The sequence below is a fragment of the Saccopteryx leptura genome, chromosome X, assembly GCF_036850995.1.
Source record: "Saccopteryx leptura isolate mSacLep1 chromosome X, mSacLep1_pri_phased_curated, whole genome shotgun sequence".
Classification (NCBI taxonomy): Eukaryota; Metazoa; Chordata; class Mammalia; order Chiroptera; family Emballonuridae; genus Saccopteryx; species Saccopteryx leptura.
In genome coordinates, this window is record NC_089516.1 from 65,500,437 (window position 1) to 65,520,699 (window position 20,263).

General features: G+C 41.3%; 1 protein-coding gene across 8 annotated transcripts in view; it reads right to left on the bottom strand.

Moving 5' to 3' along the window:
* The window catches only part of TAF1 (TATA-box binding protein associated factor 1), a 114,223-nt gene that overhangs the window by 88,686 nt on the left and 5,274 nt on the right, over positions 1–20,263 (bottom strand). For 4 of the 8 annotated variants that reach the window (XM_066357606.1, XM_066357607.1, XM_066357608.1 and 1 more), the window contains exons 4-22: positions 19,155–19,277; positions 17,814–18,055; positions 16,829–17,047; positions 15,613–15,831; positions 15,067–15,274; positions 13,264–13,440; positions 12,392–12,519; positions 12,187–12,294; positions 11,894–12,067; positions 11,276–11,449; positions 10,939–11,043; positions 8,822–9,022; positions 8,532–8,673; positions 8,016–8,146; positions 7,285–7,365; positions 3,349–3,498; positions 3,051–3,170; positions 2,601–2,776; positions 1,631–1,809 (exon numbers count right to left, since the gene is read on the bottom strand). In XM_066357606.1, coding sequence (XP_066213703.1) covers positions 1,631–1,809; positions 2,601–2,776; positions 3,051–3,170; positions 3,349–3,498; positions 7,285–7,365; positions 8,016–8,146; positions 8,532–8,673; positions 8,822–9,022; positions 10,939–11,043; positions 11,276–11,449; positions 11,894–12,067; positions 12,187–12,294; positions 12,392–12,519; positions 13,264–13,440; positions 15,067–15,274; positions 15,613–15,831; positions 16,829–17,047; positions 17,814–18,055; positions 19,155–19,277 — 3,057 coding nt within the window. The remainder of the gene's footprint in view (positions 1–1,630; positions 1,810–2,600; positions 2,777–3,050; positions 3,171–3,348; positions 3,499–7,284; positions 7,366–8,015; positions 8,147–8,531; positions 8,674–8,821; positions 9,023–10,938; positions 11,044–11,275; positions 11,450–11,893; positions 12,068–12,186; positions 12,295–12,391; positions 12,520–13,263; positions 13,441–15,066; positions 15,275–15,612; positions 15,832–16,828; positions 17,048–17,813; positions 18,056–19,154; positions 19,278–20,263) is intronic. The other 4 variants (XM_066357605.1, XM_066357602.1, XM_066357604.1 and 1 more) reach the window with 4 other exon arrangements.

Below are 20,263 nucleotides of genomic sequence, written 5' to 3' on the forward strand. Positions count from 1 at the left end.
ATCTTCTGCCTTTAGCCTCTCTCTCCGTATCTATATTCAAGTCTTCAATTGTCTGCTTAACACCCATACTGGGAAGGGTCAAGGGGATCTCAAATGCCACACATTACCCTTTCCCTTTTTAACCCTTGGAGTAGTACGAACGTTCATGTACGTCCTCATGCCTCCTATCATCCAGAGTACAATCTTAACAAAAATATTTATTTTAAAAATGTGTAAGGCAACATTAAAAATTCGCAAATGTATGTTCTTTTTGTTTCCATAAATTAGCTATCAAACAAACATGATTTTTTTTTTTGTATTTTTCTGAAGCTAGAAACGGGGAGAGACAGTCAGACAGACTCCCGCATGCGCCGGACCGGGATCCACCCGGCACGCCCACCAGGGGCGACGCTCTGCCCACCAGGGGGCGATGCTCTGCCCCTCTGGGGCGTCGCTCTGCCGCGACCAGATCCACTCTAGCGCCTGGGGCAGAGGCCAAGGAGCCATCCCCAGCGCCCGGGCCATCTTTGCTCCAATGGAGCCTTGGCTGCGGGAGGGGAAGAGAAAGACAGAGAGGATGGGGGTGGGTGGAGAAGCAAATGGGCGCTTCTCCTGTGTGCCCTGGCCAGGAATCGAACCCGGGACTTCTGCACGCCAGGCCGACGCTGTACCGCTGAGCCAACCGGCCAGGGCCCCCAAACAAACATGACTTTAAGTTCATAAAACTGTAACTGTAACTAATTTCATGTTTTTAAAAATAAACTTACTCCCGGGGGTCAGTGAGCATGAAAAAATTCACTACTCAGACGGTTAATAATGCTTCTTTAAAATTTACTACTTTAGCCTGACCTGTGGTGGCGCAGTGGATAAAGCATTGACCTGGAAATGCTGAGGTCCCCAGTTCGAAACCCTGGGCTTGCCTGGTCAAGGCACATATGGGAGTTGATGCTTCCAGCTCCTCCCCTCTTCTCTCTCTCCTCTCTCTCCCTCTCTGTCTCTCTGCTCTCTAAAAATGAATAAATAAAATAAAAAATTAAAAAAAAAAATTTACTACTTTAATCAATGATACCACCATCTTTATATCAAGCCCAGAGTGAACTCTTAAGGTGGCCTTGGTTTTTCTTCTCTTTCCATTCCCAATATGTATATCCCAAACCAGGTCAGGCCTTTATCATCCCCACCCTGAACTTCTAGAATTTTGGTTGGTTATTTTAAATCCTTTTTAGGGTCTAATACTACTTTGAGCCTCTTCTGAAGGTCATGAATCTCCTCAGAAAGGCACATTTGCCCAGAATTTTACATGTGATTCCAGAGGGTTCAGGAACAACCCCCCAAACTCATGCACAGATTCTCTTACTTTTATCCTCAAGGATGAGTGCCCAGAAGGCTCAGCTGATGGACAGTTCTGCTAGCCCTGGCTTGTCCGGGCCTGGCACAGTCTGAGGTCGTAGTACATTGCCAGCATCTCTTTAATTTGTGCCCCACAGTCAAACCTAGAATCCAGTTCTAAGAAATATCTACCTCACCTACAGGCTTTTCTACACTCATACCTTACTACTTCTGCCTCTGGTTTTGCCTCAGTTATTAGTCTGAAGTTATTTATACATCTTCGATCCTTCTCTTTTTTGTCTGTCTAAGCCACAACCCTCACCCAGTAGCATCCGCTGTAATTCCTTCCGCTCCTGCTCCTCCCGTTCACGTGACAACTGAGAGCTGGTTTTCTTATTCTGCAACATGTTTTCAATGTTCTTTCCCATTTCTTCAAAGTCACTGTCTTCAGCTGAGCTGCTGTCTGTGTCTGTTGATAAGACTTCAGTTGATGACAAAACTCTAAAAATAAAAAATAAAAAAGTGGTAAATAAAGACAAGGGGAAATATGAAAGTGTAGAGAGCTGATCAAGTATGTTTTTCAGCAAGAGTAGGAAACTGAAAAAGCAACGTTAAAAAGGAATACTCTAGGCCCTGTCCAGGTAGCTCAGTTGGTTAGAGCATCAACCTGATGAGCCAAGGTTGCAGGTTCAATCCCCAGTCAGAGCATATAACAAGCCAACCAATGAGTGCATAAGGAAGTAGAACAACAAATAAATGTGTCTCTTCCAAATCAAGAAAAAATTTTTTAAAGGAATACTCAAAATCCACCAAGACATGGGACCTTAACAGAAAAGCTTCACAAAGTTTCCTAGACATTTAGCTAACAAGGCAAATTTGAAATATGAAGTGGTACAGCATTTCTTATTCAGAATTCCTGGAGAAAGCCAAAGATATAAATCAGCACACTGCTCATTTTTAACGGGGCATTACCATCCTCTCACCAGTAAGCCTTCAGAAAAAGCATACCTGTCTGCTGTCACCACTGTAGTGGCTGCCAGGCCCAAGCAGACCACAAAAGCTGCCATGGAACCAAAGCTCAAACCTAGCACTTCTTGCCATTCAAAATCTCTGCCATCTTGCTTTGAAGGGAGTAGGGACTCGAGCACTATTATGAACAGATACCACCCTGAAATCTCAGGTACCTGACTGCCTAAGTCACATTACTAGGAGACTCATTCATTATAAAATACTATCTGGGACCTCACCCCCCTTCTCCAGGTTGCATTTTCTGCAGCACTGAAACAACATACTTGTTCTGTAGGTCAAAGATACGCTGGCATTCCTCTTTGTAACGTTCCTGATGCTCGGCCACAGAAAACCTTGATCCACGGGCAAATTTACTCATGGGCCCTTCTCCAGACCGGGCCTGTTCTGTTGACATTGTGCGTACCACATCGATCACTTCCCAGCGGGATAACTTTTTAATCTACGAGACAAATACCCACACACACATAAACAAATCACTCGAGGCTCTCAAAGAACAAACCAAGGCACACAGAGAAGCAGACATAAAAATTCACCCAAAGCAGGTTAAACAGAAAGCTCTGGGCAAGGTAGCGCCAGAAAAAAAATATCCAAGATCCAGTCTGCTCTAATATATCCCACAGAATTCTTCAGGCTGTTCCTCACATCTGCCTCCCAGGTTCCCCTCTTTATGCAAAGCCCCCAGGAGCCTGTAAGTTTTCCTCTTCAACACCCACCTCTTCCTCAGGCACACCAAATTTACGTAGAAGTTGCTTGGCATTTTTCAGGGAGAGGCGACGGAGGTCTGCATCTGTCCCTGTCACTGTCTTCTTCACTGGCTGAGGCTCCTTGTCATCCTATCTCAAAAACAAAACAAACAGGCAAGAATCTCAATCAGTTTAACTCCTTATAATAGACACCTAGGTCCACCCTGTCCATGTGCCTACGTTCCAGACCTCCCATCCTGTTCAGCACCATTACTGAACCTTCGCTTCCTCCTCCCTTGATTCTCACCTTCTAGAAATTCAGTCTCACCTTCTGCTGTGTTGGTTTGTTGGGAATCTTCACATAGGAAAATCCTTCACCACACCCTGTGGGATCTGCCACCCCGGTCACCTCCAAGAGACACTTGCCCTTCATGGCAGCAATGAAGGCCCTTGTGGTGTTCCACGGTGCAGTACGAACCTGAGGTATAGGAAAAGGTCCTAAAGCTGCAGGAAACTTTGCTGCGTATCTAGCCATACTTAGATGGTTGAAATAATTATAATAACACACAATTTGATGTCTAAGTTCTTAGAGTGTCCACAAAGTTCAATAGTTACATAAAGCTAACCAGTACTCAGCTTACTGTCCTTCTTTTCTATGGTGTTTAAATCATGTTATTAAATAGAGGTCAAGATCTCAGACAGAGTGAGAAGGAATATGTGGAACAGTGATGCCCTCAGCCCCACATCCCTTGGGCTTAACTGTGAGTTTTCAGACAGTGCTGCAACTACCATTACAAGGTGCAAAGAGATGAGTTAGACTGATGACTAACTGTATTTGATTGGCCAACTGCTCACATGGCTTTAGAATGACCCATACAGTCTCATAATTACTTTACAAACCACCGACCCCAGCCCCAGCAACACTAAACCAAAATCCATTCTACTTCTACTACTGGTTTGGTCAAAAGACATGTCTTCTTCTAGGACCCTAAATACATGTTTACTAACCCCACAAAATAATCAGGGAATTAAGGAGAATGTGCTTATCTACACAGGTGAGTCAAGAGTACACATAATTAGCTAGAAAGAAGCCAATTCTCCATTCAAGACTCGATCTTTAAGGCCATTCAAGAGAATCCTCAATTTCTGAAATTCTTAAGATATCCATTCATTTTACACCTGAACCTCAAAAGAATAGTACACCAAGGCTTTTTCACTCACCCTGTCTGACCTCATTTACAATGAATAGTTCACTCACTAATTGATTAAATATCTACCATATACCAGCACTATCAAGGACTTCATATTAGTGATGAGACAACCAACCAACCAAATTCAACACTGGATGATTAGTTCCATGACGGTAAAGAAAAAAGTACTTTATGTACATAAAGAAGAGAACAATGATGATCCAATCTGATTGAAGGGTGCAAGTGAGGGCAAGAGTTAGGGAAGGCCTCTAAGAGAATATAATTTGTAGATGAGGGTCAGATGGTAGAAGAGTTGAGCAAAAACATTCTAGGCAGAGGGAACAGCAGTCACAAAATCCTGGAAGGTAACAGAAAGACATTTAGAAAACTGTAGCTTAGAGTACAAGGTGGGCAATGACAGGAGATGAGAGGAGGTCACAGTTATATACAAGACCCAAATCATACAGATCCTTGTAAATCATGTCAAGGACTTCTTCCTGAGAGAGAGAAGGACATAAAGAATATCTTTAGGCAAGATTGTGATATGATCAAGTTTTTCTTAATTGAATTTATTGGGGTGACATTGGTTAACATAATTATACAGATTTCAGGTGCCCAATTTTACAACACGTCTCTGTTATGATCAAATTTTGGTTTTAAAAAATTATTCAACTTTTAAATAATGGTGCTAGAATTGGACATTCTTTCATATGCAAAAACACCTTAATCTATACCATGTACTCTATACAAAAATTAACTCAAACTGTATCTAAACATAGGATCTAAAACAATAAAACTTTTAGAAGAAAACATAAAATCTTTGTGACCTTGAGTTAGATAAAAAATTTTCAGATATGACACCAAACCCATGAGCAACAAAGGATAAGATTGACAAGCTGGACTTCTGTTCTTCATAAGACACTGTTAAGACAAAAGGATAGCCACAGACTGGAAGAAATCTTTGCAAATCACATACCTAATAAAGAACCAGACCCAGAACATATAAAGAACTCTCAAAACTCAATAATAATAAACAATCAACTAATTAAAAATAAAAATGGGCAAAAGAAATGAACTAACACTTGACCAAAGAAATTAGCTGGATGATGAATCAGCACATGAAAAGAAGCTCAACATCCTCAATCATTAGAGAAATGCAAATTAAAACCACCAGAGAACATTTCACACTCACTAGGAGGGGCTTAAAAAACAAACAAACAAAAACCACCTGGCCTGAGGTGGCCCAGTGCATACAGCCTCCACCTGGAATGAATGCTAAGGTCACCAGTAAGGAACATATGACAAGCAACCAATGACCAACTAAAGAGAATTCTCACTCCCCCCCTCCTCTCTGTAAAATCAATCAATAAAATCTAAAAAAAAAGATTTAAAAAGAATGGAAGGAAATAATTGTGTATCACATCTACTGAAAGGTTAATATCTAGAATATATAAAGAATTTTCACAACAACAAAAAACAACCTGATTCAAAAATGGGCAAAGGACTTGATAGACACTTCTCACAAGACATACAAATGACTGACAAGCACATGAAAAGATGTTCAACATCACTAATCATTAGGAAAATACAAATCAAAACCCCAATGAGATACACCTTTAGGATGGCTACTATCAAAAAAACAATATCTAACAAGTGCTGGCAAAAGTGTAAAATAACTGAAACTCTTACATACCACTGAGAAGAATGTAAAATGGTGCAGCTGCTTTGGAAAACAGCATAGATACCTCTCAGAAAACTAAAACTAGAACTGCCATATGATCCAGTAATCCCAATTCTGGGTGTATGTGCAGAAGAACTGAAAGCAGGTCTTGAGCAGATTTTGCGCACCTGTGTTCACAGCAGTACTAGTCACAATAGCCAAGAGATGGAAGCACCTGTCCATCAATAGATGAATAAACAAAATGTGATGTGTAAGTACAATGAAATATTATTATTTAGCCTAAAGAAGAAGATTCTAGGAGAGATGGGGGGTAGGTAAAGGTAGAGTGGGGTAAAGGACTGATGGTGATGGAGGGAGACTTATCTGGGGTTAGTGAGCACAGATGGTGTGTTACAGAACTGAACACCTGAAACCTGTGTAATATTATTAACCAGTGTCAACCCAATACATTCCATAAAAATAAAAATAAATAAATAAAGGAAGAAAATGGACACATTACAACACGGGTGACTCTTGAGGCTATTATACTACAGAAAAGAAACCATTCACATAAAAACAAATACTGTATGATTCCACTTAAGTGAAGGACTGAGAGCAGTAACATTCACAGAGATAGAAAACAGAACGGCGGTTGTGGAGAGGCTGGATGGAGAAGGGAGGACTGGGGGGTTACTGTTTAATGGATACTAGAGTTTCAATTTTATAGGAGGAAGTGTTCTGGAGATCTGCTGCACAACAATGTGAATGTATTAACACTACTAAACTGTTCACTTAAAGATTAAAATGGTGCCTGACCTGTGGTGGCGCAGTGGATAAAGCGTCGACTTGGAAATGCTGAGGTTACCGGTTCGAAACCCTGGGCTTGCCTGGTCAAGGCACATATGGGAGTTGATGCTTCCAGCTCCTACCCCCCCTTCTCTCTTTCTGTCTCTCTTCTCTCTCTCTCCCTCTCTTTCCCTCTCCTCTCTAAAAAAATGAATAAATTAAAAAAATTTAAAAAAAATAAAATAAAATGGTAAATTATGTATTACCTATATTTTACCACAATTAAAAAAAAGAAAGGGTGCATACTATATATGACCCCATTTATCTGAAATTCTAGAAAATGAAAACTATAGTGACAGAAAGCTGATCAGTAGTTGTCAGGGAACAGTGAGGATGGAGAGAAGAGAGAAAGCCATTTCAAAGGGGCACTCTAAGAAACTTTTGGGAGTGACAGATACTCTCAATATCTTGTTATGAGGATTTCATAGGTATAAACATACATCAGAACATACCAAATAGTACACTTTAAGTATGGGCTGTTTATTCTATGTCAATCATATCTCAAAAAAGCAGGGTTTTTTTAAAGGATAAATAAGACGTACTAATAAAAAGCAGTGTAAAGCCTTACCTCGTCATCAATCTTCATCTGGAAATCTTCCTCATTTTCTTCTTCTGGAGCAAAAAAGGACTTCTCGCCATAGCCAGCATCCTGGAAGAGGGCAAATCCATCCATAAATCAACAAATAGATTAGAAAACAGAAAGCTCAAGTTTCATTCAACACCAAATACAGAATATCAAAGCACATTTTGTATACAGAATGGATTTTGTAAAGTCTCTGCTGTATTTATCACCATTCTACATCTGCAGGCTACTAGAAAACATAGGAAGCTAAATAGAAATGCCCATCAACTCGGTGGGACAGAGCTGTACTACCCCACCCCAGCTAGAGCTGCCATATTTTGGCCTGACAAGAACACTGTGCTTCTTTAAACCACAGTGCAGCACCTCCACCATCTCTACCCACCTGGAAAGCTGTGGAAAACAACTGAAAAGTACTTTCCCTGTTTACAGACCTGCCTTACAAAGAACATTTAAAGTCACCCCCAAATGGATGAGCATTCATTTTCAAGGAAAAACAATCTGCCCTAAGTCCCTCAGTCAGCCTTCCCACTGATATTTACCTACACCGTCATTTCCCCAGAACCCATGTACCTCATACAGCTAGAATTTCCAAGTAACTGGTAATTCCAAGTAACTGGTAATTAATAGCCATCACTTTTAAACCAGTGAGAACAGTCTTCATTCTGTCTCTGGAAAAACCCACAGGCATAGGCAGTGCCCCACAGAAAGATAGTCACCTTTAGTCGCTGCTCTGCAGCTATCATGCTATAATATGCACAGCACTGCTCTGGAGACACCATAGCTCTGATCTCCTCTTCAGTTGGTAAACGAAAATCTGACTTCAGTACCCACCAATTTGAGTCCATCCCTAGAAAAGATATAGGAGAGAATAAGACTGTACTGAATTCCAAAGGCCCTTTTATTGATGCCAACAGGAATAGCAAACCAAGACTGAACCAGGCAATGTTTTCCTACAAGGTACAGGCCTAGCCACAGTTAGCCTGACTAGCCAAGAGAGCCCTGCTGCTAGGTTTTCTACATCTGATTTAAGACATCTAGTGATCATGTTGAATTTCCTGGTAAGCAAAATACAAAAGTAATTAGAGCTTTAAAGCGTAAGATTTGCAACCTCCTCCTTTTGATAACTATCAATTTCTGTTTTATTAGCTGTATGCTGTATCCTTTAACTGGAAGCCATAATTCTGTTCTTGGAAAGAGGCAAAGAGGACAAAGAATCGATCACAATGGATGACCTGTGCGTTTGAAGTCAGCGCAGAGCTTCAGCCTCTTCCGGATGCTGCTCTCTGAGTGAGAAGGAAAGGCTTTTTTAATATCTTCCATTCTGATCCGCCGTGGTCGATCGGTACTCTTCCAGAAGAGGCGGTAAATAAAAACCTGCTCGACAAACAACATTTTTTTATGTGACAAAGTAAAGGATAAAACTCACCAGGACTCCTTCTGTTTTGATCTTTCCCAATGTGCCCCCAAACACATATACCCTTTCCTGTGCAGCCCGGTCCCCTCCCTCCCCTCTCCTTCTCACCTGGAGAAAGTCTCGAATATGTGTGTTGGCCCTTTTGGAGTTGGGCCCGGGAACTTCAAACAAGGGGCACTGCTGGCCAACCACAAAGATATCCACTAATTCCCGAATGTAGTAACCTTGCCTTGTCCGAATGATAAGGAAATCAGTTTCTGGCATCTTATGAAGATAAATTGGGGCACGAAAAAGATTGTTCTCAAATGCCTAACAAAAATAAAAACACAAAACGTAGATATGGAGAAACCCTAGAAAACGTAGTTGACTAATGATACAGGAAAATCATGCTAATCTGCTCTCCATCCCACTAAGCCCTCTATCCAGTAATGTAAACAATTTATAATATGAAATATCAAATAGGATTAGACAGATAATTTTTCCCACTGGCTATTGTTTATAGAGTCAGTAGTGGGAAAACTAAATGATTTGGATTTGAATGACACTGACTGCTCTGCTGCTATTCACTCTATGACACCAGGTAAGTTGCTATCTCTGAGCTTAATTTTCCCCATATACATAAAAACTGAGTTACTTAAAATGCCTAATACTTCACAGGACTGCTATGAAGATATATTTAAAAATCCCTCTGGCCCTGGCCAGTTGGCTCAGTGGTAGAGCGTCGGCCTGGCGTGCGGGAGTCCCGGGTTCAATTTCCGGCCAGGGCACACAGGAGAAGTACCCATCTGCTTCTCCACCCCTCCCCCTCTCCTTCCTCTCTGTCTCTCTCTTCCCCTCCAACAGCCAAGGCTCCATTGGAGCAAAAGTTGGCTCAGGCACTGAGGATGGCTCTATGGCCTCTGCCTCAGGAGCTAGAATGGCTCTGGTTGCAACAGAGCAAAGCCCCAGACAGGCAGAGCATCGCCCCCTGGTGGGCATGCTGGGTGGATCCCGGTCAGGCGCACAGAGTCTGTCTGACTGCCTCCCATTTCCAACTTCGGAAAAATACAAAAAAATAAAAAATAAAAATCCCTCTAAAAACTAGCAAGTACTATACTAGGTAATCTAAACCCCAGCATAGACCCAGACTGAATACAAATAAGATCAGAACATTTGTTAAATAAATAAATTTTTTAAAAAACAACTAATGAAAGTAGAATGTGTGCTAGAGAAGACTTAAACACACAGGACAAACGCATTTGAGCATGCTTAAAGTGCAGCCAGCTGGGGATCACCTGTCACAGAAGCCTCAGATCCTAAGGAAAGCCTTCTCAGAAAATCAGAAAAGTGGACAGGAAGAAGAAAGCTCTTCAATATATGGTTTCAAAAGAAAATTCTAAATGTAAAATGTAAAGAAAAAATTACAAAGGATAAAAGAAAAAAATCTTTAAGAGACTACAAAGTAGCCACAAATGAAGGAGATGGATTGGTTAGAAAATCTCAAAAGGAAGTTACAGAGCAAGAATGCCAGGAACAATCCAAAAAAAACAACAAATACCCAAAATATCGTGGGAAATGGACTAGAGATGTAAAGGATAAGGAAAAAGAGGCTGTGCTTTAGAAGAATAAGCGATAGTAATAATTTAATAAACTCAGCACAAGAGTAGGGAAAGTGCTTAAGATTGCTACAAAAAATGGGAGTGGAGGAAAAAAAGATAGGAAAGTGGTCGAGATTTCCTCACATCATTTGTAGACCTCTATACTGCCCCTTAACAAAATATGCAAGAGCCAATACGTTAAAGCTAGGTTACTAGAGGGTCTCTCTACATCCATCAGAACAAAGAAGGGGTTAAAAAAAATACTTCGCTGTGGCTAGGGACTGTAAGGCTCAGGTGTGGTTCAATACTCTAAAACAACTGATATAATCAAAATACACCATTTTTACACATACATAACAAAATTAACTATAGTAAATTATCATTCCACCAAGGTTGACTTCCCTATGCCAGCCAGATGTTTCTGGACTTCTTACCCAATGTGTATCTTCAAAGAACTATTTTAAATTTAGTTTATGAATAACATAATTAGGAGCATTTTAATAAAAAGATCAAAAAAACTTTTGCATTACATTGATCTTCCCCCTACTCAGTGTATGAATAGTGCCTGTATTTCAATCAACTAGAAATGGTCTTTTCTGAGCTGACTAGCTACTCATCTGTCAATTTCCTGAGGAAAGAATTGCTCACCTGCAGCAACTGGCCGGGATGGAGAGAGCCCAGGAAAGGGGACGTATGGCAGTAAACAGTTTCTCCGTATTTACAGTCTGGGGCTCCAGGATCTTTCCCAGGTTTCTGTAAGGAACACAGCGGACCCAATCACTACCACAGAATGTAATCAATAAGCCTGTAGAAAACATTCCACAAGCATGGCATTTTACTAATATGACGAACTACAAAAAAGATACCATTCCTTTCTCCCAAGAAATTTATAACATCAAAAAGACAAAATATATACATGTTCACAGATTATTGCTGGGTATCTAACTATAGCTATATTAATAGAGATTTTTCTGAGCAGACTCACCCGCTTATAATAGTTTTTTATCTTGGTTGCCATGCCAACCTGCATCATTAATGGTCCATTTTCTTCACTGTATTCTGCTAGAATAAGATCTCCATCTTTGCCTGTGAGGTCCTGAGGTGTGCGCATAAAAAACATCTCTCCACCACCTGAAGCTTGCCTCTCTTGTTCTCTCATCTGCCCAGAACAAAGAGAGTATGTCCAGCTTCTGAGAGGACAGTAACTACACATATTAATGCTGTTTATTCTCAATGACACCAAAAATGATTTTACCTTTTTCCCCCCCCCAATTTCATTGTAAAAATTTTCAAACATCTGAACATTTATTATCCCACATCCTAGGTACAATTGTTCATATTGTCATATGTTTTACCCATAACTATCTCTCCATAGATTTTGCTGAACCACTTTTGAAACTCAGTCATCATGACACTTCACACTTAAGTTCTTTCATATGCATCTCCTAAGAATAAGGACATTCTCAATACCCACAACGTTCTACCACATCGGAGAAAATAAACAATAATTTCCTGATATCATCTAATATCCAGTCCACTTCTCCAATTTATACTTTAACGTTAACTTTTATAAATTACTTTTACAACCATGATCCAATCATACCTTAGCCTTCTTTTTTATATGTTTTAGCAAGGGCTGGACTGAGTGGGGACCTGGCTGAGACAGTGCCCCGAAGGAGTACTTCTTCAGGGGTGGGCGATGGAACTGGCGGAGTTTGATGGGCCCCATGTGGGTGGGAAAGAAGGGTTGCCGTAATTCCACAGCAGGAATTGAGTGCTAAGACAGAAAATACAAGGAACTGAAATTAACTGGGCTCCAGTGTTGACAAGGTATACCCATATCCTCCGTCAGAACACAGCAGTGATTCCCATCCACCACAAAAGAGGTGCTTTCACCTGGATAATATTTCCTCCAAAGGTGCCTCGCAGACCCTGTTGCTTGGGGTAGTAATATTCATCATTGGAGAGATTCCACGGATCTTTCACTTCCGGCTGAGACATGTTCTAATGACAGGTCATCGAATAAACCTTAGTGAGACTCCCATTCTGCATTACCTTTCTTTGTTCTTCTAAACACCAAGATCCTCCTCCCTTCACAAACCTGCTGTGGTTCCTCCTTGATGACTCCTGTTTTCCCTAAGAGAATGCGACTCTTCTTCAGAGATGATTCCTTTTTACTCTCCTTGGAGGGGGAGTTAGAGGTGGCCTCTTCCTTCTCATCAGGAATTTCTGAGGATGAAACAAGTCACTCTGGAGTTGCTTATCCTGAAGATTCACCTTCCCTACCGACACCTTTGCAGTTTTGTTTTTTTTTAATTTTTGTTTATTTTTATTTTTTTTTACAGAGACAGAGAGTGAGTCAGAGAGAGGGATAGATAGGGACAGACAGACAGGAACAGAGAAAGATGAGAAGCATCAATCATTAGTTTTTCATTGCGCATTGCAACACCTTAGTTGTTCATTGATTGCTTTCTCATATGTGCCTTGACTGCGGGCCTTCAGCAGACCGAGTAACCCCTTGCTCGAGCCAGCGACCTTGGCTTCAAGCTGGTGGGCTTTTCCCTCAAACCAGATGAGCCCGCGCTCAAACTGGTGACCTCGGGGTCTCGAACCTGGGTTTTCCGCATCCCAGTCCGACGCTCTATCCACTGCGCCACTGCCTGGTCAGGCACCTTTGCAGTTCTGAACCAGATCTGTCATCCTACCCCAGGCCATTTCTAGTCCATGATTCACTCTAACCAAACAAGCTATACTCCTGACATCACAAAGGTACTCCTTTCTAACATTCCAACACTGTTTTCCCTAAACAATACACAAATACTAGAAACTGAGCACAACTTTCCTCTCTCAAACTGCTACCTAGAAGCTTCTAGTCTTGATCTTCCTTACCCTTCCGATTTCTTCCTGCTCCTTGGCATTAACTGCAAGCTATCAATTATGGAGGAGTGACACTGGCCCCTGCCAGTACCATACCTAAAATAAGGTTCTCATCATTGGGATCAAGTGTCAAAACAGGAGGCTCCAACAGGTGGGGCATGGCCTGAGCATCCCAAATGATATTGTCCTCCCAGCGTCCATATACAAGCTCCTCATTGTCAATGGGAAAAATGGAGTACCAGGGTTTGTCATCATCCAGAGTGGCTGCAAACCCTAGTCAAAACAGAAAGAAGAAACACGCAATAACAGACAAAACATTTTTATAACACAAAACATTTATGCTCCTTTCAATTGTAATTCTAGCAAATGGAAAAGGAGCAAATGTTAGTAGAGTTAATCATGTGACTGGAAATTTACTCATGTTATTGAAAAGGAACCTAAAAGACAAAGTGTATCTCTCATTTTAATAAAATGTTGCAAACAAAAATGTCTACTGCCTATTTTTTTTTCCACTTCCACTTACTTGTTCCATTTAGTAGTGCACTTATTGCCTGTTCTCATAAGCTCCCTGACGGGGGATCAAACCCACAACTTCAGAGTGTCGGGATGACATTGTTCACTGAGCCACCCGGCCAGGGCCACTGCCCTAACTTTTTGTGATAAGCAAAATATGAATGACCAAATATCTAATAAGTGCTTGGTTAAATTGTGGTAATACATGGTATGGTAAAATATGCTAATGATGGTAGCAAATACATTATATTAGAACTATAATAATTATTGGTATATTATGAAAACATCCATGGAAAAACACTACACCACCGGCCTGACCCGTGGTGGCACAGTGGATAGAGCATTGACCTGGGAGGTGGAGGGTGCCGGTTTGAAACCCTGGGCTTGCCTGGTCAAGGCACATATGAGAAGCAACTACGAGTTGTTGCTGTTCCTCCCCCCCTTTTCTGTCTCTCACTCCTCTCTCTGAAAATCAATAAATAAAATCTTTTTTTTTTTTAAAAGAATACTACACACCAATATAGCATTTAGATAGAACATGGGAAGAAGAAAACAACTCTTTCTTAGATTTAAAAATAAGACGTTTTTATTTTTTCTCCAAATTATAAAAGTAATCCAGGTTAACTGAGAAAAATTTGGAAAACAGAGAAAGATTTAAAGAAGAAAACTGAAGTCTGATCTTACAAACCAGAAATGACCACTGTGAACCCTATAGCATATTTTCTTTTAGTCAGCTTTGTTTATATAGCGTGTTTTCACTTACACAAATTGAATATTAAATATGCTACTGCATATCTTTTTTCCATTTAAAATGAGCTTCCCATGTCATTGAACTTTTTTAATGAACTTTGAAAGATACAGAATATTTTAGTTAAGAGAGAAACACAGTATACAAAACTGTACCTATAGGCATGAGTTCACCTATATACACACAGAATACAGAAAACTAAAAACAAAATACATGAAAAAGTTAAATGGGGATAATCTCTGGATAGGATTACTAGCAATTTTTGATATCGTATTGTATTTTTTAAGTTTTCTATATGGCATACATTTTTTTGCATATTTAAGGACAGGAAAAGCAAATTCTAGAATGGTAAAGACAAAGGAGCTTCAAAAACAAAAACAGACTATAAAGTATTGCTATAGTTCAGAAAGATCTTTAACTTCCAAGTGGTTTTCACATTTTCCTAATGAGAAGCCAAGAGTCCCATTCTAGCTTGTTAATAGTGTAAAAACAAAAAACAAAAAACGATTACAGACTAGAATTCAAGGTTCATCTAAAACATTTCACTGTCCCTCAGCATTAGAGAAGATCACAGCCAGGCCCACTTAGGATTACCGAGAGGAAGGGCAGCGCTGGACAGAGCTGGCACAGACGCATACCTTGCTGAACATTGTAAGCCATGGCATTCCTAGTCATGCTGGAAGGAAGCCAGCCTGCCAGGCTTGCACGCTGAGGTTTTGTCCCTTTGTGTTTGACATCTTCCCCATCCCAGATAATATCATCCTCCCAATGCAGCTGTGTCACCATCAGGAAGTTTTCATCAGCCAGAAGATCAGTGCTACCATTTTCTTCAGGGTTCCTAGAGTCCTGAAGAAGTAGGGAACGATCAACAAATCCCTGAATGGTCACTGGTCAAAGTTCCCACTCCAAATCCCACAGCAGATACATCAAATGTGGTCCGATTTGAGAGAAAAACCTGATAATGAAGGAACTATCTGCCTCCTCCCACTCCTAGTCTAACATAGCAGTCATTTCACAAACAGAATCCATGCAATGGGGCCTAGTTGCTAAGGTGATAAACCATACCAAGCAAAATAGTGAGGACACCCAATTGTCTACCCAATATTTTCTCAAATAGAAAGAAAAGTAGAAATGATAGGGCCCTGGGCACATCGGTTCTTTTCTTACATACCAGCGTTGCTTACCTCCATCATTCTACTTTTTGTCACAGGTTCACGTTCCAGCTTTCTTAGTTTGAAGCCATAGTCAAACCCACTGCCATCTTCGGGGACACCCAGCATGTCATACCACAGTCGGGCAGGCCCGTATCGCCACTCAGCCACTCTTGGCTTGGTATCTGTCACTTTATCTATATCTCCAGTAGACTGGGAAAATTTGGATTCCACAGGAGCCATCATTGTAATCTGCAACAGAACAAAGAAGCAGAAGGGGAGAGGGATTTCTTGATCCCAGATGTCCAAAGGCTATAGAGAATTAACAGGCAGGAGGTGAGCTTAGAGGAGCCATAAGGATAGTTTTTGAACAGGACCGGAGTTAGAATACAAACAATGGAAGTACAGTGTGTCCGTAAAGTCATGGTGCACTTTTGACCAGTCACAGGAAAGCAACAAAAGACAACAGAAATGTGAAAGCTGCACCAAATAAAAGGAAAACTCTCCCAGTTTCATACCTGAAGTGCAGTTCGATGTGGGCTCACACACAGATTTTTTAGGGCTCCTTAGGTAGCTATCCCGTATAGCCTATACAGACTCGTCACTGACTGATGGCCTACCAGAACGGGGTTTCTCCACCAAACTGCCGGTTTCCTTCAACTGCTTATCCCACCGAGTAATGTTATTCCTATGTGGTGGCGCTTTGTTATAAACGCACCAATATTCACGTTGCACTTTGGTCATGGATTCGAATTTAGCGAGCCACAGAATACACTGAACTTTCCTCTGTACCGTCCACATCTCAACTGGCATGACCGTGGGCTGCTTCGCTGTATACACAGTGTTACGTCATCATCTGCGCATGCGCACATGCTGCCACATCATCCTACAGAAACTGGGAGGGTTTTCCTTTTATTTGGTGCAGATTTCACATTTCTATCGTCTTTTGTTGCTTTCCTGTGACCGGTCAAAAGTGCACCATGACTTTACGGACACACTGTATATCACAGCACACTGCCTATCACTTAAACTTTCTTTTATACCAATGTGCATATTATCATCTGTCTGCCCCCAATACATTTGTTATTACAATAGGGAAGGGACAGCCACTGGGAATGAACTCCTGATTACTCATTGATAATCAGCACAGGACTCTGCCTGCTAAACTGTTACAGCCAATTTAGATATAAGAGAGGAAAACTCATTTGTCCCCCTACAGGTCTTAATCCCAAGTCTCTATATTGCCTACTTCATCATCAGAGAGACACTGCTCCGGAGGTGGTGGAGGAGCATAGTCGTAGTTCCACAGAGACTTCTGGTTGACTTCTGATTCAACCGAGCACTCCACCTCCTGAATCTGCTCTTCCTGTATCAGCTCACGATGTTTCTTCTTCCTCTTCCTCCGTGCACTCCGCCAAACAGACGGGACATTCTTCCCTGGTCCAAAAAGACGTAGGAAGCGTAACACCTAGAACACAGAACATGTTACTATGTCAGACTAAATGTCAAGTAGAGAAACAGCAGGATCTGGGTCTGAAAATTCCTTTGAGGGGTCTACTCAACTGTCAGGGAGGGATCAAGGAGTGCTAAATTCAGATTTATAACACCTATCCAAAAAGTAAAAAGTATTCCTTGATAATTTGAACTAGTTCTTTTAAGACAACAAAGACAAGTTATAATGAGAACTATATAAATCACATGCACTACAATGCATACAACTTTAAAAAATGACCCAATACAATGTCATTGAATAAGGAAACGTTTAGATCTCATCTATTCTATATTCAGCACTTTAACAACAGAACTCAGTCTTTAGAAGAGGTCAGTGGTTTTCAATGTAAGGATTCTCCATAAAAAGTACCTTCCCAGGCCTGAGCAGGTGGTAGCACAGTGGATAGAGCTTCGAACTGGGATGTGGAAGACCCAGGTTCAAGACCCCGAGGTCGCCAGCTTGAGAGCGGGCTCATCTGGTTTGAGCAAAGCTCACCAGCTTGGACCCAAGGTGGCTGGCTCAAGCAAGGGGCTACTCGGTCTGCTGAAGGCCCGTGGTCAAGGCACATATGAGAAAGCAATCAATGAACAACTAAGGAGCCGCAACAAAGAATTGATGCTTCTCATCTCTCTCCCTTCCTGTCTGTCTGTCCCTATCTGTCCTTCTCTCTGACTCTGTCTCTCTAAATAGAAAGAAAAAAGAAAAAAGAAAGAAGAAGAAGAAAAGGAAAAAAAGAAAGTACCTTCCCAGGCCGAAATTCTGGGAAAAGTTCTGTGACACTCGGCAACAGCTTGGTGGCATCATGCTGCATAATCCCAGCCAATGGTAGGGTCAGCTTTCCATCCTCAGATTCTGCCTGTGTTGCTTCCTGAGGTCCCATCTCAGATTCTGAGTCAGAGGAACTACTGAAGTCCACTTTCTCTGAGGCCAAAGAGGAAGGGGCAATGATGGAGGGCAAGATGATGCCTTCTCCATCTTCAGACACTGCAACAAGGAAGAAAAACCCCCCTTGGCATGTAACTGTGAGCAGATTTCCTCAAATTTAGCCAACATCCACTCCAGGCGATACGCACGGCTCAGTGGCAAGGGATCTAGTTCCAAGCACCCAGAGATTACCAGTGGTATGCAACCCAGAAAATTCAGTCCAACTCAGTATCTCCCACCATCCCCAAATCACCTTGTACCTGGGACCCTAGGGTTGTGATAAGAGAAAACAAATACTATTACTACATTTACTACTTTCTGCAAGTATGTCAGGTTAAAGGAATATGACCAATAATAAAATTATATAACACTTTTATGCCCTTCAGGCCTTATCCTGTCCTTTTCAGGGACCCATAAGCTGAATAATTTTTTAAGCCCACAAGACAATGAAATTATTTAGCATAAAATAAGATCTATGACATAAAGTTAACCGATGCTATTTAGTCTGCAAACTAAAAAGGAAATGACTTAAAGCTCTAATAGGAAGAATTTAAGTTAACATAAGCCTCAAAATACAGGATGGCCAAACACAATGCTTTTCCCAATCTATTGCTGCAGACAGAGAAATAGGTAAGATTATTCCTGAAGACCCTGCCTTTGAAAACTCTGAATCTGGTAGTTGGCTCTATATGATTATACACATTCTAGGGAGCCTTCCTTATTTAACCATTTCTTTTCAAGATTCTTCTAAACAGGTAGCTTCTAAATACTAATATGCATATCAGTTGCTTCAGAAATTACCTGGGGAATGACTTGAAATTCTCGGCGTCTACCCCAAATCTTCTGAATCACACTTTGCAGGGCTGAGAGTCAGAAATCTGTATTTTTTTTTTTGAAGATTTGAGGTGATTCTGACAGGTAGCCAGATTTGAGAACCACTGACCAAAAAGTTTTTTTGAACGCACACTAACATACTACTGCCAAACATTTTAAAAGTAACTTTCCTTTAACACAGAAATTTGAAAATTGTATGAATCACTTCTGGAAGTAATAGCCTTTCCCAGCAGCTTAATTTTCATATTCCCCTATGAGTATGCCAAAAGCCTGGACTAAGGAATGGAAGTTGCTCCTTAGATAAAAGTAGACAATCTCTGCTTACCACCAGTAATAGCATCCTGGTCCTTCTCTTTCTTTAATGGTCCTGGGGGTGGAGGTGGCGGAGGCATCAACTTGCAGTCAATGTCTTCACAATCAGCATCATAATCATCATCATCATAATCTACTAAAACCAAGAAAGTGAGCTCTTCAATATCCAGAATATCAGAAAACAGCGTTGGGCTCCCTCGTCACTCAAGAATTTAAAGTACCACATGAAGTACTATGCAAATCCCTTAAGAATACACAGAAGAGCCCTGGCTGCGTGCTGCGTAGCTCAATTGGTTAGAGCAGTGGCTTTCAACCTTTTTACACTTGGGGGCAAGCAATAATAGAATTATTTTGGGGACTGCTAAGGCAGAAATCACCCGGAGTATAAGCAAATTCCACTAAGATCACTGGGTCTATAATCTTCATACATCAGGGTAGTTAAATCTTTCGCAGACTGGCACAAAATCCTGGCAGATCAGCACAAGTCTGTGGACCAGCAGCTGAAAATCACTAGGTTAGAGTGTCCTCCCCATACACCAAGGTTGTGGGTTCCATCCCTGGTCAGGGCACATATAAGGATAAACCAATAAATGCATAAACAAGTGGAACAACAAACTGATGATTTCCTCTCTCTCTCTCTTCCTGTCCACCCCCCCAAAAAAAAAACGATCAAAAAAAATTTTTAAAAAGCACACACAGCCTGACCAGGTGGTGGCACAGTGGATAGAGTGTCGGATTGGGATGCCAAGGACCCAGGTTCGAGACCCCGAGGTCACCAGCTTGAGCGCGGGCTCATCTGATTTGAGCAAAAACTCACCAGCTTGGACCCAGGGTCACTGGCTCGAGCAAAGGGTTACTCGGTCTGCTGAAGGCCCGCGGTCAAGGCACATATGAGAAAGCAATCAATGAACAACTAAGGTGTCGCAATGCGCAACGAAAAACTAATGATTGATGCTTCTCATCTCTCTGTTCCTGTCTGTCTGTCCCTGTCTATCCCTCTGTCTCTGTTTAAAAAAAAAAAAAAGTACACACAAGAGATACTGCTTCTGCCTTCAGAAATAGCTGAAATCATAGTATTGCCAAATGCTACAACACCACTGGTACCACATATAGGAATTGAGG